The 23,235-nt window shown below is 40.1% G+C and overlaps 1 protein-coding gene and 1 non-coding gene across 2 annotated transcripts in view; one reads left to right on the top strand and one right to left on the bottom strand.

Moving 5' to 3' along the window:
- Positions 1–21,027, bottom strand: part of PIK3AP1 (phosphoinositide-3-kinase adaptor protein 1) — a 144,114-nt gene extending 123,087 nt beyond the window's left edge. Inside the window, 1 exon segment of the mRNA XM_020996851.2 lies at positions 20,692–21,027. Coding sequence (XP_020852510.1) covers positions 20,692–20,704 — 13 coding nt within the window. The 5' untranslated portion in view covers positions 20,705–21,027.
- Positions 9,815–9,921, top strand: LOC144456483 (U6 spliceosomal RNA). Its single transcript, XR_013485568.1, has one exon. It is a non-coding gene; the product is annotated as a U6 spliceosomal RNA (small nuclear RNA).
- Positions 21,028–23,235: the final 2,208 nt, after the last annotated feature.

Below are 23,235 nucleotides of genomic sequence, written 5' to 3'. Positions count from 1 at the left end.
CTAGTTACTTTGAAGGTGGAACAACGCCAGGGAAGATGGCCCTTGCACATGAAGACCTTACGGTCAAGCTGGGGAGACTTGGCATACACACACAAAGCAATCATAAAACAAGATACTATGGGGTTGGTCTATGTGAATGTCAAGATTCCTTTGGTTCTAAATCCTATCACACAAAGAGATAAAAGAATCCAGTCTGAACTAGAGCAGTCAGGGAGAGGCTTTATGGAAGAGGTGGTACTTTAACTAGACCCCCAAACATGGGCACAATATGGATAAGTAGACAAAAAAGGGAAACTTTTGTTTAAATTTACTGATACATTTTGTTTTGACACAAGACAATTCCCAAAGACCCTTCCAAAGCATATGTTTTGTTCACAACTATTAGTTTGTCAGTACTTCACAGAAAGCACTTGTCTATTGGTGAATGGTAAAAATGGTAAAAAAAAAAAATGATACAAACAACCCATTTTCAAAAGGAGGGAAATAAACTGTACCATCTGAAGTGCTCAAAATCACTAATAATCAGAGAAATGAAAATTAATAAACTCTGAAGTATCATCCACTGGACCTGTCAAGCTCATGAGGATGGCAAAACTCATTGTTGGTGGTCAACATGTTAATTTATGTCTAATGGAGCTGTGAATTGGTTTAACCATTCTGCAAAGCAATTTTGAATGAAACAGTAAAGTTACTTAGACGTTTGCTGGGTTTATGTTCCAAGAAGTCATTGAAAGCAAGAAAAGACTAATATATGCCAAAATGGCATTATTTGTGATAACAAGAAAGATGGAAACAATATACGTGCTCAGGAGTTGAGGAATAGGTCAAACAAATTATAGTATGAGAATTTAATGGAACCACTGCTGAATTGTAAGGAGTGAGGAATATGAAGAATTCAGAGAAAAATGGGAAGACATGTAGGAAGTGAGAGTATAAAGGAAACAAGTCAAGAGAGCACGTAGGATGGCGACAGCAATGTAAATAAAGCCAACGTGGTGAGGCAGCAAAACTCAGGCTACATATAGTGGTTGACATTAGCACATTGCTATCAGAGTTCACAAACATGCCTTCTTTCTGTCAACAATCGATAAACTGATAGTTGTGAACAAAATATATGCTTTCTAAGAATCTTTGGGAATTGCCTTGTGTCAAAACAAAATGTGTCAATGAATTTTTAAAAAAACCACCTTCCCTTGTCCTGTCTGCTTATCCATGCTGTACCCATGTTTTGGGGTCTAACGCACCCCTGTTCCATAAAGCCTCTGACTGCTCCAGTTCAGACTGTATTCTTTTATCTTTGGATGTGATAGGATTTAGTACTTGTAGGTTCCTGCGTTTAGAACCAAAAGGGACCTTAGACATCATGTAATCCAATCCCAATATTATCTTATTCTATGATTGTTTTGTGTGTGTATGCCAAGTCTCCCCAGCTTGACTGTAAGGTCTTCTTCAGCAAGGCCATCTTCCCTGGCATTCCTCTACCCTTACAGTAACTAGCACAAAGATCTATCTAAATAATCTCTCTAAATACAATGTTGATTCAAAAAATTAAATTTCAGAAGCCAGAATTTTATCAGTTATTTAATGCAAAGGTCTCCAATTAACACATTTTCTTTCTTTACTATTTTTTCTTCTGATTCTGATGGCATTAATCTTATTTTACAAAAGCTTTAAATTTTATATGAGGCTAATCCTTTATGATCTTTTCTATCCCATGTCTGATAAGAAATTTTTCCTCTATCCATAACTGTAAAAACTGCCACTGTCCTTTAACATTTGTGTAATGTGATTTTATTTACAAATAATTTATCCATTTGTTATTTATTGTGGTAGGGCAACTAGGTGGCACACTGGATAAAGCGATGGCCCTGGAGTCAGGAGGACCTGAGTTCAAAATTGATTTCAGACACTTACTAGTTACATGACCCTGGGCAAGTCACCTAACTCTTTTGCCTCAGTTCCTCATCTGTAAAATGAGCTGGAGAAGGAAATGGAAAACATCTCCAGTATCCTTGCCAAAAAAAAACCATAAACAGGATCATGAAGAGTTGGACATGACTGAACAACAGATTCTTTGTTTTATTGCTCCCTGGTTCAAGTATCAGAACCACATTGGTCTCATAGAAGGTACATGATGAATTATCTTCCTTCTTTATTTTTGCAGACAATTTACATAGCAAAAGATTTTTTGTTTTTTGAATATCTGATAAAATTCATTTGTAAATAAATCAAGACAAGGTCACTCTCTCCCTTTACTGCTGGCCCCCACTACCACCACCTTTGAGAGTTAATTCATGGCTTGCTAGATTTCTCTTTCTGAAGTTGGTTTCAATTCTGTTTTCTGTTTTGTTGATACAGATATTTTATGTTTTTATAATTATTCACCCATTTTATTAGTTTTCTATTTTGTAGTCATATAATTGGACATAATAGATGAATAATTTTCTTCATTTTCTCTCCATTCTTTGTGAATTCCCGTTTCTTGTTTTTACCATGCAAATTCAATTTTGTTCTTCTCTTTTTAATCAAGTTAGCAAAATGGTTAATCTAGTCTATTGTTTTTTAAATAATTCAGTATTATTAATTTAATATTTTATTTTAAATTTTGTTTATCTCATCTTTGATTTTTAAACGTATATAGTTGTGCTTGCTTTGGGTTTTTTAATTTGTTGATTTTTTTTTAGCTTTAAAAAAAAGTATGAGCTCAATTCATTGATCTTCTCTCTCTTGTTAATATAGATGGTCAGACACATATTTTCCTCTAAGGATTGCTTTGGCTACATTTTATAAGTTTTAGTATGTTGTCTCACAGCTTCACCATTTCATTGAACATGATTGATTGTTTCTATGACTTTACTCACTCATTGCCTCCTTTCCCTACCTCCCACTCTGTACAAATCACCATTTTGTTGTCGTTCAGTCATTTTCAATTGTTACTGACCCTTCATGACCCCATTTGGGGTCTTCTTGGCAAGGATGCTGGAGTGGTTTGCCATTTCCTTCTCCAACTTATTTTCAGATTAGGAAAGTGAGGCAAACCGGGATAAGTGACTTGCCCAGGGTCACATAGCTAGTAAGTGTCTGAGACCAGATTTGAACTCAGGAAGACTCATCTATCTTCCTGACTTCAGGTCCACCACTCTATCCACTGTACTACCCATCTGCCTTTCCCAACACTGATTTTCTCCAAAAGAATATCAAGAAGTTGCTCCTGTTAAAAGTATTTATTTTTTCTTAGTAGTATTATGCTTTGCTTTGCAAAATAAGTTGGATGCAATCCATTTTTCTTTGCTTTTTGATGTAAGATTCTGATCTTTTCTTTCCCCCTTCTTTTCGACTTCTTGCGAAGGCCTCCAAGTTTAAACAGGTTTTATGGGCAAGTTGGCTTTTCCTGTTCATATTGCTGCTACATATTCCTATAATATAAAATCTCGGCTTTCTGGAAAATCTTCTCCTACAGCAGGAGTTTCTTAATGTTTTTGTACATCCAGCGTCCCTTTGGCATTGTCATGAAGTTTATGGAAACCTTTTAACAAGAACCTTTTTTAAATAATCAAAAGAAATGCAATATTTCACTTAGAGATTAATTAAAATAAAGACGTACATGTTTTTTCCACATTCAAGTTCTCAGAACCTCTAAAATCTATCCATAAGAGTCCATGATGTCCATGAACCTTTGAGGCCCTGTCATTGAGCCTTCAAAGGTATCACACATTTACCTGTTGTTTATGTAGTACAAACTAATGGATGGATGGATAAAGAATGTTTTTCTTACTATTTCTAACATCACTTTTGTGCCTCTTCCAGTAAAAGATCATACTGACCTTAGGCTTAGCTGGTTATCAAGACTGTTTTGCCAAACAGCTATAGCAGGCTTGCACAATCTACGGCCTGCAGTTGTGCCAAAGAACTTCGGCTGGCTCATGAAAAATGTAGAAGATGTTTTCCTCTACATTTGTCATGGTCTGGCCAAAATCCTTTGGTGGGCCATAGGTTGTGCAGGCCTGAGCCATGGAGTCCATCATAAGGAAGCAAAATTACTTGCCCAGTAATATTTTTATTTTCCTGCCCCTCACATGCTATCTGATTAGGTCAACCTACAAACCAGAATATTATTTCATAGGCAATGTGTTATTAAACAGCTAACTTCATGAGAAAAATTGACCTTTCACTGGGACATTTGCAAGTTACCCCATTTCATAATAACTTGAAATATTAAATGGCTAATATTGAGTGTGCTGAGAATTTGGGTCAAAATCAAACTCTGAGAAGAATGTCACCTTAAACCAGTCTTTCTGATAATTAAGGCCCTCATTTCTAAAATATATGGAGAATTAAGTCAAATTTATAAGACTACAAGTCATTCCGCAATTGATAAATGGTCAAAGGATATGAACAGGCAGGTCTCAGATGAAGAAATTAAAGCCATCTATTGTCATATGAAAAAAATGCTCTAAATCACTATTGATTAGAGAAATGCAAATCAAAACGACTCTGAGGTACCACATCACACCTATCAGATTGGCCAACATGACAAAACAGGAAAATGGTAAATGCTGGAGAAGATATGGAAAAGTTGGAACACTAATGCATTGTTGGTGGAGTTGTGAAATGATCCAACCATTTTGGAAAGCAATTTGGAACTATGCCCAAAGGGCTATAAAAATGTGCGTACCTTTTGACCCAGAAAGAGCACTTGTAGGGCTATATCCCAGAGAGATCATACAAATGGGAAAAAGACCCACGTGTACAAAAATATTTATAGCAGCTCTTTTTGTGGTGGCAAAGAATTGGAAATTGAGAAGATGCCCGTCAATCAGGGAATGGCTGAACAAGTTGTGGTATATGAATGTAATGGAATACTATTGTGCTATAAGAAATGATGAACAGGCTGACTTCAGAAAAACCTGGAAAGACTTGTATGGCCTGATGCTGAGCAAAGAGAGTAGAACGTTGCACATGGTAACAGCCATGTTGTACGATGACTAATATTGGTAGACTTAACCCTTCTCAGCAACACAATGATCTAAGACATCTCCAAAGGCCTCATGATGTAAAATGCTATCCACAAAGAAGAAAGAACTGTGGAGTTTGAATGCAGATCAAAGCATACTATTTGCTATTTTTTTTCTTCTGTTGTGTTTTGTTTCCTCTTTCTGGTGGTTCCTCCTATTGGTTCTAGTTCTTATTTACAACATGACTAATGTGAAAATACGTTTAATAGGAATGTATATGTATAGCCTATATCAGATTGTGTGCCATCTTGGAAAAGGAGGTGGGCAGGGAGGGGGAGGAAAATTTAAAACTCAAAAGCTTATGGAAGTGATTGTTGATAATTCAAAATAAATTAATTTTAAAAATAAACAACAACAAAAAATGTCACCTTAAAAAGAATTTGAATTTTTCATATCTTCTGATGAAAAACTTATAGGCTCTGACATATCATCTTCAAAATACCTTGAATACCAATTTTTGAAATTCTAAGGAATATTGCTCCTTAATTTATTAATATAAATTTGTTTATTTTTAGTTTTCAACATTCACTTTCACAAGTTTTTGAGTTCCAAATTTTCACCCCATCTCCCCCTCCCCCCACCCCAAGATGTCATGCATTCTGAATATCCCTTCCGCTAGTCCGCCCTCTCTTCTATCTCTCTCCCCTTCTCTTATCCCCTTCCCCTTCTATTTTCCTGTAGGGCAGGATAGACTTCTGTACCCCATTTCCTATATTTCTTATTTCCCAGTAGCATGTGAAAACATTTTTTTTAAAACATATGTTTTTAAAACTTTAGGTTTCAAATTTTCTGTCTTCCTCCCTCCCCACCCACCCTCATTGAAAAGGCAAGCAACTCAATATAGGTTGTACATGTGCAGTTATGCAAAACACGTCCATAGTAGACATGTTGTGAAAAACTAACTCTATTTCCCTTAATCCTATCCTGCCCTCCCATTTATTCTATTCTTTCTTTTGACCCTGTCCCTCCTCAGAAGTATTTCCTTCTGATTACCTCCTTTCCCAATCTGCCCTCCTCTCTATCATCCCCCTGCTCTCTTGTCCCTTCTCCCCCTATTTTCCTGTAGGGTAAGACAGATTTCCATACCCAATTGAATGTGTATGTTATTCCCTCCTTAAGCCAAATCCTATGCGAGTAAGATTCACTCACTCCCTTTCACCTTCCCCTGTTTCCCCTCCACTGTAAGAGACTTTTCTTTTCTGTTTTTTTTTGTGAGATAATTTACCCCATTCTACCTCTCTGTTTCTTCTTCTCTGAGTATAATCCTCTCTCATCCCTTAATTTTATTCTCCTGATATGACCCCTTAATCTTCAATTCACCCTGTGCCCTCTGTCTATCTATGTACTACCCTGATATTGACAAAAGTCTCATAAGTTATAAATATCATCTTTCCATGCAGGAATGTAAACAGTTCAATCTTAATAAGTCTCTTATGATTTCTCTTTCCTGTTTACCTCTTCATGTTCCACTTGAGTCCTGTATTTGAAAGTCAAATTTTCTATTCAGCTCTGGTCTTTTCATCAAGAATGCTTGAAAGTCCTCTATTTCACTGAATGACCATTTTTTCCCCTGAAGGATTATACTCAGTTTTGCTGGGTAGGTGATTCTTGGTTGTAATCCTATCTCCTTTGCCCTCTGGAATATTATATTCCATGCCCTGCGGTCCTTTAATGTAGAAGCTGCTAAATCTTGTGTTATCCTGATTGTGTTTCCACAGTACTTGAACCGTTTCCTTCTGGCAGCTTGTAATATTTTCTCCTTGACCTGGGAACTCTGGAATTTGGCTACAATATTCCTAGGAGTTTTCCTTTGGGGATCTCTTTCAGGAGGAGATCTGTGGATTCTTTCAATTTCTATTTTGCCCTCTGGTTCTAATATATCAGGGCAGTTTTCCTTGATAATTTCTTGAAAGATGATGTCTAGGCTCTTTTTTGATCATGGCTTTCAGATAGTCCAATAATTTTTAAATTCTCTCTCCTGGATCTATTTTCCAGGTCAGTTGTTTTTCCAATGAGATATTTCACATTGTTTTCTAATTTTTCATTCTTTTGGATTTGTTCTACTGTGTCGTGATTTCTCATAAAGTCACTGTCTTCCAATTGCTCTATTCTAATTTTTAAGGAAGTATTTTCTTCAGTAATCTTTTGGACTTCCTTTTCCATTTGGCCAATTTTTCTTTTTAGGGCATTTTCTCCTCATTGGCTTTTTGGACCTCTTTTGCCATTTGGGTTAGGCTGTTTTTTAAGGTGTTATTTTCTTCAGTATTTTTTTGGGTCTCCTTTAGCAAGCTGTTGACTTTTTCATGATTTTCTTGCATCACTTCATTTCTCTTCCCAGTTTTTCCTCTACTTCCCTTACTTGCTTCTCAAAATCCTTTTGAGCTCTTCTAAGGCCTGGGACTGATTCATATTTTTCTTGGAGGCTTTGGATGTAGGAGCTTTGACTTTGTTGTCTTCTTCTGGTTGTATATTTTGATCTTCTTTGTCACCAAAGTAAGATAATATAGTCTGACTCTTTTTGCACTGCTTGCTCATGATCCCAGCCAATTACTTGAGTTTTAAACTCTTTGTTAAGGTAAGAGTCTGATTCCAATGTGGAGAATGTGCTGTCCCAAGCTTCAGGGGTTTGTGTAGCTGTTACCAGAGATACGTATAGGGCCCTGTAAATTTTCAGTTCTTCCAAGGTGGTATGATAAGGGGCAAGATGTTCACTCCTTTCCTGGCCTGCGACTACAAGTACTCCTTTCTGTCCTGTAACTGTGAGGAGGGGCTCCTCTCCACAATCACTACAAGCTCCACCATGCCAGAGCTCCTCCTCACCCCAGCACCCACGCCCAGAACTGTGGCCCAGATCCACACATGGGCAAAGCAAGAGATTCCTGCCTCAGCACTGGCAAAGACATCCCTGCAATCCCTCTCCGATCAGCTACTGGATTCCCCCTCAGTCTGTGGGCCGGAAGCTGGGAAGCAGCTGCCCCGCCCAGGGCCACACTCTTGGGAAATGGAGCTGAAACACCGCCTTCCTTTCTCAGCACCAACAGAAACAGACTTTTTCCACTGACCTTCTAAGTCGTCTTTGGCATTGGTGGATTGAGGAGTCTGGAAACCTCCCCAGCTGCCCACGATTCAGTCCTGTAAAGCCTGCTTCAGGTTCGCTGTGGCCTGCGCGCCCATGCAGCACTGCACTCCCATGCAGCCCTGCGCTCCCAGCCTGGCGTGATACACCTTTCTGATCAATCATCCAGGTTGTCTTGGGCTGGAAATTTGTTTCACTCTGTCTTTTTGTGGGTTCTGCTGCTTCAGAATTTGTTTAGAGCCATTTTTTATGAGTATTTGGAGGGGTTTGGGGGAGAGCTCTAGCAAGTCACTGCTTTCACTCTGCCATCTTGGCTCCGCCTGTATTACTCCTTAATTTACCATGTACAGACAGAACAAATAAACTCTAAGTACAGGTGAGGATGAACAGGGAAATAGTTCTAGTTAATTATGTTCCTGAGCCAGAAATCAATGAGGCAGCATGATCCAGTGGTAACAGTAGAAGTCAGAAGACCTGGATTCAAATCTCTCTTCTGCTAGGTATTACCTGCAGAGGAGCCAGACCCAACAGGCTGAATGCAGGAGCAAAACTCCAAGTGGAGCCAAACCAGATTAACATGAAATTAGGAAATATTGAACAAAATAAATAAGAATACAATACATCATAAATAATGCTAGTTGGTGGCTTTCTAAGACAACTTACTATGGCAGGGATCTCTTTCTATTCGAGTCTGACACTGCTGACCTAGAAACTCCCTTAAAACTACAACTCTAGAGCAGGTACCAATCTAAGGCAGTTAGGACAGTGCCCTGGGCTTGGGATCGGGAAGACTCAAATTTCTAAGTTCAAATCCAGCCTCAGAGATTAATTAGCTGAGTCACCCTGGGCAAGTCATTTAACCCTGTGTTTCAATTTCCTCATCTGTAAAATGAGCTGGAGAAGGACACGGCCAACCATTCCAGCACCTGTGCCAAGAAAACCCCAAAACAGAGTCACAAAGCATTGGACAGAACACAACTAAAACAACCCAACAACAATAACAGGTACCAATCTACTTTGATAAAAGGAGTTTCCTTATTTAGAGTTTCATATAATATTTACATCATAGACCTGGTCCCCCTCCCCCTCTCCAAAAAAATGAAAAGGCAGGGATAAATACATAGATTCATTTCCATCAAAAACTAAGAAAATAAAAAGTTCTTGCACTGCTGTACAGAAAAAAAAAATCTTCTGTCCAGAACGGCTCATTCTCAAGGTTCTAAGATAGCTGAGGTTGTATTGTAGGACCACTGGCATTAAATTCAAATGAGCTGGAACCCTACGTGACTATGGTGGGAACATTTAAAAGGAAGTGGTTAACGAATCATAATAGCATCACAACTAACTTTTCCACCAGCCTGTCACATGCTTTGGGGGCAATTTACTCAATCCTACAATGAGATTCTTTTGTCACCTTTTTTTGTCTTGCTGTGCTTTTGTCAGAGAAATTGGAGAAGACCTAAAAAAAAAAGAGGAAGTAAAGTCCTCTCATGATGGGTTGGATGACACCCCAATTTTAAAGAGTCTAGGTCAGCAAGAATCACTAGGAGGGGGATGTCCCATCCTTCTACCATAATTCCTTTCCTTTAACCATAAATCACTTCCTTGAACATACCAAGCCACTTCTTTTTTTTTTTTTCCATGGGTGGGGACACCATAATGTGGGGAAACTGTGATAGAAATGGAAGGAAATCTTATCCAAAAACCAGTCATTCCCTAGTCGATGTTCACGTCAGCCACATGTATACTAAAATTAAAATAATAGAGATAAGATTAGAATGGCCCCTATGCAACGATGGCACACAATCCATGGTGTCCTGTGTTTTTTATTACATAAAACTGAAAAGTTTTTGACCAAAACAAAATGAATTCATATATAATTAGAAGAAAAGCAATTTCTCTGATAAAGTTTATATTTTTAAGATCTATTGGGAGCTTCTTCAAATTTTAAGAATAAGAGCCATTCTCCAGTTGATAAATGGTCAAAGGATATGGAAAGGCAGTTTTAAGAGAAAGAAATCCAAGCTATCCATAGTTATGTGAAAAAATAATAATTAAAGGAATGCAAATTAAAACAACTATGATGTTCTACCTCATACCCATCAGATTGGTAAAGTTGACAAAAAATAGGAAAATTATAAGGGTTGGAGTGTCTTTGAGAAAACCTTTTGGTGGTGCTATGAGCTGGTTCACACATTCTGGAAAGCAGTTTGAAACTATGTTTTAGGACTTTCATGGCCAAGATGGCAGAGTGAGGAAGGAAACCTCTGAAGCCCTCTCAAATTCCCCACCAAACAACTAGAAAACTGCCTCAGAATTGGTTTAGGAGCAGGGAGGCAGCTTACCAGCATGGCAGGAAAGGTCTGTCTCACTGGGAGGGAAGGGGAGCCATGTCCAGGAGCAGCAGCAGCAGCAGCAGCAGCAGCAGCAGCAGCCAGCCTCCCAGCAAGGCTCTGAGCCTGGGGCAATCCACATCAAGGCTCCACCCTCCTCCAGACCAGCAGCCCTCTAGGCAAGTGAGCAGTCCGTGCAGTGCATCAAGGTCCCACCCCAGTGACCCCACCCCTAGCACAAGTCACCAGCCAATCCTTCACCCAAATGCTGACCAGTAGGGAAGCCTCTGCTCAGGGCTGGCCAACAGCAAGATCCCACCCCTGGAGCCTACCAACAGAGAACCTGTTTCCATAGCAACCCAGCAGCAAGGCCCCACCCCTGGAGAGGCCAACAGTTAAACCCCACACTCCAGGGGAGGCCAACAGGGAGGACCCCCCCCATTAGTCTACCCTCCAGAGAAAACAAGCAGCTAAGATGTGAAACCCACTAAAACTCAGCAATAAGACCCAAAGCCCCAGCACAAAAAATCCGGGACAGTGCAGGAGCAGCACCCAAGTCTCACATAAAAACACCAAGTCATCAAAAAAGGCAGAAGAAAATGAGCAAAAAAAATGAACTTGATTATAGAAAGTTATTACGGTGATAGGAAAGATCAAGGCATAAATTTTAAAAGAGGGCAATAGGGTCAAAATGGCTACATGTAAAGCCTCAAAGAAAAATATAGTTTGGTCTTAGGCCCAAAAAGAATTCCTGGAAGAGCTTCAAAAGGATTTTAAAAAGCAAATTAGAGAAGAAGAAAAATTGGAAAAAGAAATGAGTGTAGGGTAAGATAATCATGAAAAAGAGTCAATAGCATGGGAAAAGATATACAAAAATTCACCAAGGAAAATAGCTCCCTAAAAAATAGAATTGGCCAAATGGAAAAGGAAGTACAAAATCTCACTGAAGAAAATAATTTCTTAAAAATTAGAAATGAACAAATGGAAACTAATGACTCTATGAAACATCAAGATACAATAAAACAAAATTAAAAGTTAAAAAAAATAGAAGAAAATATGAGATTTCTCATTGGAAAAACAATTAACCTAGAAAATAGATCTGAGAGAGATAATATAAGAATTATTGGACTATCTGAAAGCCATGATTAAAAAAAAGTCTAGGCAACATCTTTCAAGAAACAATCAAAGAAAATTGCCCTGATACAATAGAACTAGAGATCAAAATAGAAATTGAAAGAGTCCACCAATCACTGCCTGAAAGAGATCCCAATATGAAAATTCCCAGAAACAGCATAGTCAAATTCCAGAGCTCACAAATCAAGGAGAAAGTATTGCAAGCAGCCAAAAAGAAACAATTCAAATATTGTGGAGCTACAGTCAAGATTATACAGGATTTGACAGCTTCCACATTAAAGAACTGGAGGGTTTAGGATATGATATACCAAAGGGCAAAGGTGTTAGGATTGCAACCAAGAATCATTCACCCAGCAAAATTGAATATGATCTTTCAGGGGAAAAATGGATTTTCAGTGAAATATGTTCAAACATTTCTAGTTAAAAGAACAGGGCTGAATAAAAAATTTGACCTCCAAACACAAGACTCAAGTGAAACATAAAAAGATGAAGAAAAAAAAAAGAAACAAGAAAGAGAAAAAATAAGAAATTCAATAAGGTTAAACTGTTTATATTTCTATATGGCAAGATAATATTTGTAACTCTTAACAATTTTATTACTCTAAGAGCAATTAGAATGAGAATATGTAGATAGAGAGTGTGGATATATGGTGACTTTGATGGGATGATACCCCAACAAATAAAATAAAGGGGTAAAAAAGATAATTGTACTCAAAGAAGAAGGAGGGGGGAGATTGAATGGGGTAAATTATCCCACATAAAAGAGGCATGAACCATTATAATAATAGGGAAGATGGTGGGTGGCAGGCAAAGCTTAAACCACACTGTCATCAAAATTGGCTCCAAGAGGGCAGAACATACACACTCAATTGGATATAGAAATCTATCTTACCTTATAAGGAAGTAAAAAGAGATGGGGATAATAGAAAGAGAAGGGGGACTGATAAAAGGGAGGGTATATTGGGGAAGGTAGTGATCAGAAGTAAAACACTTGTGAGGAGGGAAAGGGTAGAGAGTCAAAGGGGGCAGTAAACAAGCAAAAAATACCATGGAGGGAAATAGTTAATTATCATAACTATAAATGTGAATGGGATGAACTCACCTATGAAATGGAAGTGGCTATAGTAGCATGGATTAAAAACTAGACTCCTGGGGCAGCGAGGTGGTGCAGTGGATAAAGCACCACCCTGAAGTCAGGAGGACCTGAGTTCAAATCTGATCTCAGACCAAATACTTGACCTTACTAGCTATGTGACTCTGGGTAAGTCACTTAACCCCAATTGCCTAAAAATTAAAAAAAAAGTTTTTTAAAAGATTAAAAAAAAACTAGACTTCTACAAAATGTTGTTTACAAGAAACACATTTGAAGCAGAGAGATACACATAGGGTAAAGGTATGACCAGGTGGGATTTATATGAGGAATGCAGAGTTGGTTCAATAGTAGGAAAACTATCAGCATAATTAACCATTTCAATAACAAAATCAACAGAAATCCTATGGTTATCTCAATAGATGCAGAAGAAGTTTTCGATAAAATATAGCACCCATTCTATTAAAAACACTACAGAGCATAGAAATAAATGGAGTATTTATCTAAAACCACTAGCAAGTATTATCTGTAATGAGAGTAAGCTAAAAGCCTTCCCAATACAACTGAGGGTGAAGCAAGGATGTCCATTATCACCTCTATTATTTAATATCATACTAGAAATATTAGCTATAGCAATAAGAGAAGAAAAAGAAATGAAAGGAATTAGAACAGTCAATGAGGAAACAAAAACACCACTCTTTGGGGATGGTATGATGTAAGCAAATTAAGAGAGCATAGAATAATTTATCTGTCAGATTTATGGATAAGGGTGGTATTTAGAACCAAAGAAGATACAGAGGGCATTACAAAATGTATAGTAGATAATTTTGATTATATAAAATTAAAAAGTTTTTGCACAAACAAAATCAATGCAACCAAAATTATAAGGAAAGCAGAAAACTGGGAAAATAGTAACAAGTATCTCTGATAAAGGCCTCATTTCTCAAATATATAGAAAATGGAGTAAAATTTATAAAAACACAAGTCACTTTCAATTGATAAATGGTCAAAGGATATGAACAGGCAGTTTTCAGACAAAGAAATCAAAGCTATAGTCATATAAAAAATGCTCTAAATCTATATTGACCAGAGAAATGCAAATTAAAACAATTCTGAGGTACCACCTCACACCTAGCAGAGTGACTAATAGGACAAAAAAGGAAAATGTTGGATATTGGAGGGGATGTGTGAAAACTGGGACTCACTGTTGGTGGAGTTGTAAACTGATCCACCTGTTCTGGAGAACAATTTGGAATTATGCCCAAAGGGCTGTAAAACCGTGCATACCCTTTGATCAGTCAATATCACTACTAAGTCTATACCTGAAGAGATGAAAGAAAGAGGAAAAGAGTGAATATGTACAAAATATTTATAGTAGCTCTGTTTGCAGTAGCAAAAAATTGGAAATTGAGGGGATCCCCATCTGTTGGGGAATGGTTGAACAAGTCATGGCATATGAATGTAATTAAATACTTTTAAGCTATAATGTGGATGATAGAGATGGTTTAAGAGGAACCTGGGAAGACTTGTATGAACTAACACAGAATGAAGTGAGCAGAACCAAGAGAGCAATTTATAACAAGAGAGCCATACAATAATAACAATGTCGTAAAGACAATGCATTTTGAAAATCCTAGGAACTCTGATCAACACTGTGACCAATCATAATTCCCAAAGACTCCTGATAGAGGTGATAGACTGAAAATGCAAATTGAGACATAATTTTCTGGGACATGGCCAACACAAGAACTTGTTTTGCTTGGTTATACTTGTCACAGGGGATTTTGTTTTTCTTGCTTTTTCAATGAGGGGAATGGAGAGGAGGAAGGGAAAGAAGGCAGATCTTCACTTGAAAAAAAAATTCATTTAAAAACAAAAACTAAGACTGTTGTTTTTCTCTTTAGGGATCTAAATGGGTCTGACTGTAGGGGGAAAGACAGGTAGCTATACAGTAGAAGGAGGCAGAGAAAAGTGAAGAGATTTTCTGGGTAACACAGAATCCAGGAAGGGAAGGGGGAAACTACTGAAATCATGGCCTCTGGCATTTAAAGCCCTTTACAACCAGCTCCAATTTACAATTCCAGACTTATTACATGTTTTTTCCCCTTTATTCAACCTACATGGGTCTTCTCGCTGTTCTTCACACACAGTATTCCAACTGTCTCCTTTATGTTTTTTCACAGGCTATCCCCCATCAACCAACAAGTATTTAATAAGCTTCTTCCATGTGCCAGGGATTGTGCCAGGTACTGGAGATTGGTTGATGCTGTTCATTCGTGCAGTCATGCCTAACTCTTCATGACCCTGTGGGCCATCCTGTCCATGGCATTTTCTTGGCCAAGATACTGGAGTGGTTTACCATTTTCTTCTCCAATGGATAAAGGCAAACGGAAGTTAAGTGGCTTGTCCAGGGTCACACAGCCACTAAGTGTCTGAGGCCAGATTTGAAATCAGGTCTTTCTGAATCCAGACAAAGTACTTTATCCACTGAGGCATCTAGCTAGGCAAAAATAAAAAAGTACCTGTCCTCAGAGAGCTTACAATCTAATGCAGGAGATAAGAGTATGCTGTTTTCAGGAAAAGACTGCTTTCACAGTAACAAAAAAGTAAACAATTCTAAAAGATATCAGATTAATGAAATGATCCATTTTGATGCCAATGTAATTTTCCCCTCCTCTCATTAAAGAGGTGGTGGGCTATAGATGCAGACCGAGGCATGTGCTGTCAGATACAGTCTGTTTCAGGTAGCTTTGTTTAACTCTACTTATTTGTTATTAACACACACACGCGCACACACACACACACACACACACAGGTTCTATTGGGGAAACGGTACTGGGAAACAACATTGATATTTTTTAAAAGCATCAATAAAATATTAAAAGAGTCTAGTTTTCCTTATCATAAGTGAATTTTAAAACTACCTGTGGGAAGAGATAACAAACAACCAGGAAGAGATGACAGGGGTCAAAGAACCTTAAAAAGCATCATTTCCTAAAATAGTCTTTTTCTCTTCAATGGTCCCTATATCTCCATATATCAAAGTATACTTGGGGCCCCAGTGGTGTAACTACACAAGAGCCATCACTAGCCATGGACAGACAATGGCAGATGTCACGATAGATGATTCCAGAACTCACTTTCAGGTTCCAGATCAGTCAAACCACCAAGAATACATCTCTGTTCCCAGAGTATGGTGACTCCTATTGCAACTCTAATTGGATTCCTATGCTTCACTTCCAAAATGTGCCTCTCTCCATTTCAGATATAACCTTGAAGGCAGAGTGGGGACTAAGGGTAGGAGAGGGAGGGAGCCACAGATTGTGGTACTGATTTTTATAAATGCGTGTGTTTTCAGTGTCAGAGCACTCTCCTCTTTATGGAACAGAGATATTTATTTTGTCCTATCAGTTCCTATAGCTTACCGTGAAAGCTGAAGGCCTCTGATGGGCAGTAATGATAAGGAGCACAATTTTCAAACCTTGACTTGAATCTCACCAATGCATTTTCCAGGGTCTTTCTCATTCAGTGGATGACTCCCAACTTTTTATTAGGCGACCATCTTACAAAAACTGTTCCCTCCTTAATTTAATTATCAGAGTTCACTCCAGCAAGGACAGTAGTGCAAAGGAGTAGTATATGAGAAATAGAGGAGAAAGAATCTCTGGGCTTGAAGTCAGAAAACCTCAGTTCAAGACCTAGCTCTGATACTTGCCAGATGTTTGACTCTGGTCAAGTCATTTCACTCACTGCAGTGAGCCTTTGTTTCCTCATTTGTAAAATGGGGACAGTTAACTATGCTTTTCTATTTCACAGAACTATTGGGGGAAGGGCTTTGTAATAACACGTAATATTGTAATAATGTAATAATATGTAATAATGTATATAATCTATGTAATAATAGCAAACATGAACGCAATATAGCACCTTAAGATTTGCGAAGTACCTTCAATATATTATTCTGATTGAGCCTCACAACAACTCTGAGAGCCATGTGCTATTATTATCCTCATTTTAGGAAGGAAATGCCTGAGCTTGGGGGATCCAATCTTCTTTTAATTATATAAAATTTCCCCTAAGATCATGGGAGGGTTCTCGCCAAATAACACAGAGCCGTTCTGACTTGCTCAGGATCACACAGCTAGGAAGTGTCTGCCGTGGGATTCAAACTCCAGTCTTATCTATTCAATGTCCAGCACTCTATCCACCACACCACCTAGCTGCCTCCAAACGCGAGCTAGCACCATTGTTATGTACTGACATAAGTACACGATTGGGCAAAGCAGATCCCCAGCCCTCCACATCACCTTCTCCTTTAACAGGTCACGAACGCTGCTGATTTATAAACTGAATCAGTTTATTATTATTTATCAGTTTGTCATTAAAGTTTTTAAGTAGTTCTACTCATTTTTTTCAAAAGGAGCCCTAGTGGAACCCAAAGTTTTAAAAAATATATGTTTAAAAAAAAGTTTTCACATGCAACTGGGAAATAAGAAATACAGGAAATGGGGTACAGAAGTCTATCCTGCCCTACAGGAAAATAGAAGGGGAAGGGGATAGGAGAAGGGGGGGAGAGATAGAAGAGAGGGCGGACTAGGGGAAGGGGTATTCAGAATGCATGCCATCTTGGGGTGGGGGGAGGGACGAGATGAGGAGAAAATTTGGAACTCAAAATCTTGTGGAAGTAAATGTTGAAAACTAAAAATAAATAAATTTATATTTAAAAAAAAAAAGGAGCCCTAGACACACATGGCGCATTCTCAGTTCAGAGGCCTGCCCTAAGGTAACAGCTTTTGTGACCAAACTGCTGTTTCTTGTTGTTTAGTTATGTCTGACTCTTCATGACCCCATTTGGGGTTTTCTTGGCAGAGGTACTGGAGTGGTTTGCCATTTCCTTCTCCAGTTCATTTTACAGATGAGGAAACAGAGGCAAACAGGGTTAAATGACTTGCTCAAAATCACACAGTTGGTGTTTAGAGGCTGGATTTGAACTCAGACTCCAGGCCTGGCCCTCTTCCAGCTGCCCTCCAAACTGCTCTAGCTACTTCCAAAGTCCAGATCCCAGTTCAGGAATGGTTCTCAGTATGAGGTTAGTTTCCTCTTTCATGCAAAGGAGCACAAATATACATAGAACCAAAGATCAGCAATCTATCAAATCCTAGAGTGAAGTAAATAGAGTCCCCGGTCTGGAGTCAGGAGGACCTGAGTTCAATTCCGGCCTCTGACCACCGGCTCTGTGACTTTAGGCAAGTCACTTAACCCTGTTTGCCTCAGTTTCCTCATCTGTAAACTGAGCTGGAGAAGGAAATGGCAAGCCACTCCAGGATCTCTGCCAAGAAAACCCCAAACGGGGTCAAAAAGAGTCAGACACAACTGAGCAGCAATGACAAATCAAATCTCAAAGGCTTCTGCCATCAGAAGGTGGGAGAAGTAGCCCCTCTTCATCTGATGGGGGCATTCACCCAGATCCTTTAATGATACCACCCGACACATGAAAATTTAAAACATTCTACAAAACACCTTCACCTTCATTTTCTCTCCTTACTCTTACATTTCCCAATTTCATTTTAATCTGGTTAGAACTTGCAGTTTGACAGCTCTGGCTTAGTGAATAGAGAGCTAGCCTGGAAGTCTTAAAGACCTGGCTTCAAATCCAGCTTCTTGACACAATGTGGCTGTGAAACCCTATGCAACTCATTTAATTTCTCAGTGAAAATTTGCAGAAAAGTTGCCTAAGTGATCTGCATTGGTAAATAGTTTCCTCACCAGCAGTTCTCTATACCAAATATAGGTCTGGACAAGAGAAAAAAACAATGACCACTACTACGTCTACTGACTTACCCACATTTATAACGCTTATCCAGTAGCTTGCAAGGCTAAGAAAAGATCTCAAGAACAGCACTATCAAAACAGAAAAGAATCATAGGACATTCTGATTGATCTTCTCTCTCTTTCTCTGTCTCCACATTGCCTTTAATCCTTTCTATTTCTAAAAGAATTTTGCAAAGACCACATGAAAATAAAGGGCAGCAGTGGAAACAGAATTGGTTATGGAGGAATATAGCAAGACATTTGTCAGTGAGAGAGACACTGATGGGTACAAATGACCCCTCCTGAGCAGACGTGGGATTGACTGACCAAGTTCCTTGAAAAATTCTAATAATAATTGTAATAACAGCAATCATTGATTTGTTAAAAATGTAAGTTCTTGTATAGTAAAGAATGCTTCATTCATTGAATTTGTATCCCCACGCCTAGCATTGTGTTTAGCACATTTGTTGTTGTTCAGTCATTCTGTTGTATCCAACTGCTCATGACCCCATAGACCAGAGCATGCCAACACTGTTCTTGGAGTTTTCTTGGCAAAGATGCCAAAGTAGTTTGTCTTTTCTCTCTCCAGTAGATTAAGGCAAACAGAGGTTAACTGACTTCCCCAGGGTCACATAGCTACTAAGTATCTGAGGTTGGATTTGAAATTCAGGTCTTCCTGACTCCAGGCCCAGTGCTCTATCCATTGAGCCACCTAGCTGCCTAGTTTAGCACATAGTAGGTGCCTAACAAATGTTTCATTGATTGATTGATCTATTACAAATTAAAATTTACACAGCTCTTTCTTCACAACAGCATTTGAGGCAAATAATGAAAATATTTTTATATCCATTTTACAGATTAGGAAACTCAGTCTCAAAAAGGTTAAAAACCTTGTCCAAGGACATAGACTAGCAAATAGCCAGACATGGGATGACGGGATCATTGAATTAGAGCTGGAAGGTAACTCTGAGATCTTCTAATACTATTTTCCCCTTTTACAGATGAGGAAACTGATGCCCAAAGTGTCCAAGGTCACAAAGGATTCCAACCCAGATCACAGAGCTGGAATTAGTCAGCAAACATTTATTAAGCACATATTATGTGTCAGGCACTGAGCTAAGTGCTGGGGATACAAAGAAGGGGAAAAGATTGTTCGTGCTCTTAAGGAGTTCCCAATCTAATGGGGACACAATGTTAAAGCAACTATCTACAAACAATATGATATAGACAGGATATAACGGAGGTAAGTCTTCAGAGGCAGGGAGCTAGAATTAAGAGTTATCTGGAAAGCCTTCCTGTGGAAGGTAGAACTTTAGTTGGGATTTAGGGAAGCCATGAAAGCAAAAAAGCAGAGACAAAGAGAGAGAGGATTCCAGGCATAAAGGACAGCCAGTGAGAATTCCTGGAGTAGGGAAATGGAGTGTCTTGTTCAAGGAAGAGCATGGATGCCAGAATGGGGGGTGGGGAGGAGAGGGGAAGGTTGGGTATGTAAGGCGTAAGAAGACTGGCAAGGTGTAGAGGACCTTAGAAGCCATCATGCCCAATAGCCCACCCCTCCTCATTTTTCAGATAAGGAAATTGAGGCACTGAGAGGTTAGGTGGCTTCCCTGGGGGTCACATAACTATTACGTGTCTGAGGCGAAATTTGAAACTGCTGCTCAGTCGATACCGTACTGACTCTCAGATCCAACCTTCTTCACGCTACATTGGAACTTCCTGTAAGACCAAGAGAGAATTCTTGCCAAATAACACAGAGCTGTTCTGACTTCTCTTTCCTTCTGCTCACCGTAGCATCAGTTAACACAAGTTGCCAGGGCTCGGAGAACGAATAAAAACTTGGGGGTGGGGGTGGGGGGAAGGGATGGATAAGAAAAGGCAAAACCAATAAACCTCCGACAAACAAATGGGAGCGTGGGGTCAAGGTATCTGCCAAGTCCGCGAAGCGCTCGCTAAACAAACAGTTCTTGGCCTAGTGTGGGACAGTGCAGGTGCCAGGTCAGGGGCGGAATGCAGAAAGAAGCAGGGTTAGCAGGGCGCTCAAGCTGCCCAAGAAAGCGGCGCCGGTTCTGGGGAAGTGTAGGGGACCCCGTGGATTGTCGAGGGTGCTGTCCGGGGCTCGGGTCTCAGAGTCCCACGGAGCTCACCACAGCAGGGCAGAGGAGAGCGGTTTGGGTCGGGAGAGGGGAGGACAGCTGTAGTGGGGCTCAGAGGAGATGTGAGCTAGGGACTGACCTGAGGCTGCCATGGCAGAGGATGGAGGGGAGCCCAGCTCACATCCCGGGCCGTAGGACCTCCTGTAATCCTGCCGAGGGCGGGAAGGAGGCAGGGGAGAGGCAAAGAGGCTCCAGCTTCTGTTCCGGGGTCTCCAGCTTAGGTTTCGGACTGGGCTGGGCAGAAGCGGTACTTCCTCGGAGCGCTCGGGGGGGGGAGGGACTGACCCGCCCCGCCCCTGGGGCTGGCCGCAGCGGTGCTGGCGGTGACGGCCACCGGGGCAGTGGGGCGGGGGAGAAGCCCAGAAGGGGCAGCCCAGCTGCCTCTCCGCAGACTGGCAGCACCACCTGGAGTTGGACGCCGTTGAGTAGGGGAAGTGAGAGTTGGGGGTCGAACCAGGAGTCCCTTTCCTCCTCTCAGACAGTCCCCCGCGGCCCTCCCCGCTCCCGCCCCGCCATGACATCCTCCAGCAGGCTATAAGAACTGAGTGCCCTCCAAAATCTCCCCATCCACAGACTTAAAGGACAGCCTGAGAGTATACTGTGGGAAAGGGAAAAGCCCTAAGGCCCCCAATTCTGTCTTGGAAATTAGGGGTAAGGCGTTCAGAGGTAGGTGTGTACATGATGAGCACCAGCTGGCAGATACTCCTTCTCCCTTGGGGTTACCTCCCTGAGTCAGTGCCCTAGGCAGGAAGTAGATGGGGTGGGGGGGAGAAGAGGAGAAAGAGTAGGGGTGACTCTTGGGAATTGGTCCCCCAAGAGACAGCTTCGCTTCTGAGTTCCCCTCAGTCACCTTTCTGCAGACTCCTCAAGGATTTGGCCCCTCACTACATTTCTCCTTTTCTCCTTTTCCTCCCCCTAAGTCTCTTTTCCTCCTGCCCCATCACCCTTGGACCGCAGGCAGAGTGAGCTGGACATTAGCACCAAGTCCTAATCAGAAAAAATGTTGGATCGTGGCAGGCAGTGGCACCATTAAATGTCATATAAAATTCAAGTTAACATATAGTTATAAAATGCCTGTGAGAGGCAACCTTGGAACCAGAAAAACGGGTTCAAATTTCTCTTGTCACCCACTAGCTGTGTGACCCTGGGCAAATCACAAGCTTTTAATGCCTCCTAGGTAACTATAAACTGCAGGAAAAGTGCCCTTTTACATTGGTAGAGAGGTTTCCCTCACTGAGAGTTTCCAGGACCAATGAAATCACTGGTGCAGTTCCATCCTAGGTAGTGGGGATTCAAACATGGAAAGTGACAAAGTCTGACCCCATAGAGCTTACCACCTGATAAAAGGAGAGCACAAGTATGATTGATGGAAGAAAGGTGGAAACAAAGTGTTCTTCAAACATATGAGGAAGAAGAGCCCGCCTTCAACAAGATCAGGAAAGACTTCTTGGAGAAGGTGGGCAGCTGAGCTGGGCCTTGAAAGAAGAGGATTTCAACAGGTAGAGATGAGAGGCATTGCATCTCAAGAATGTGGGATGGTCTGCAAGGATGCAGGGACTAGGGGGGACAGGGTGACATGCAATCATGGAACAGCTTGTCTGGTTTGCCTGAAAAAGAGAATATATGAAAGAGAATAATGTGAAATAAGGCTGAGAAGGTAGATTAGAGACAAATAGTGGTGAGCTTGAAATGGCTACAGGAGATTGTTGAAAGCTCTTAAGCAAGGGAGTGCTGAATGAATGAATGAATGAATGAAAAAGCAATAAATTAAGAGGTCTTAGCTACAAGTTAGATGGGAAAGCCCCATAAACCTTAGAATACAACAGCAAAGTAGATGTTAATGTAATTTCCTTTGATGAAACCATATTAATTTCTTTTTTTAATATTTATTTTTAATGTTTGTTTTTCAGATTTTGAGTTCCAAATTCTCTCCCTCCCTCTAGCCCTTCCTCCATCCACCGAAAAGGCAAACAATATGATATCAATTATAAATGTGAAGTCATGCAAAATACACTTCCATGTTAGCCATGAAAGAAAAAAAGAAAGAAAGGAGAGAGGGAAAGATGAGAGAAAGAAAAAGAAAGAAAGTGTGCACTCAGAATTCATCCTTTCTGTCTCTGGAGGTGGATAGTACTTTTCATCAGGGTCCTTTGGAATCATTTTGGATTATTGTATTGAGCAGAGTAGTAGTTTTTCACAGCTGATCATCTTTACAACATTGCTGTTACTGAGTACAATGTTCTCCTAGTTCTGCTCTCTTCACTTTACATCAGTTCATATAAGTCTTCCCCGGCTTTTCTTGAAACCATACTGCTCATCATTACTTATAGCACAATAGTACTCCATTACAATTATATACTACAACTTGTTCAGCCACTCTCCAACTGATGGGCATCCCCTCAATTTCCACTTTGTTTTTGCCACCACAAAAAGAGCACTGCTGTAAATATTTGTGTAGATATATGTCCTTTTCCTTTGGTGGGGCAACTGACTTGTCCAGAGTCACACAGCTAGTGAGTATTATGTGTCTGAGGTCAAATTTGAACTTAGGTCCTCCTGATTCCAGGACTGGGGCTCTATCTACTGCACCACTTAGCTGCCTCCCTTTTCCTTTTTCTTTGGT

The sequence above is a fragment of the Phascolarctos cinereus genome, unplaced genomic scaffold (genome assembly GCF_003287225.1).
Source record: "Phascolarctos cinereus isolate Bilbo 61053 unplaced genomic scaffold, phaCin_HiC Scaffold_3;HRSCAF=262, whole genome shotgun sequence".
Classification (NCBI taxonomy): domain Eukaryota; kingdom Metazoa; phylum Chordata; class Mammalia; order Diprotodontia; family Phascolarctidae; genus Phascolarctos; species Phascolarctos cinereus.
The sequence above is the reverse complement of the archived record's forward strand: the minus strand, read 5'-3'. Positions and strand labels throughout refer to the sequence as shown.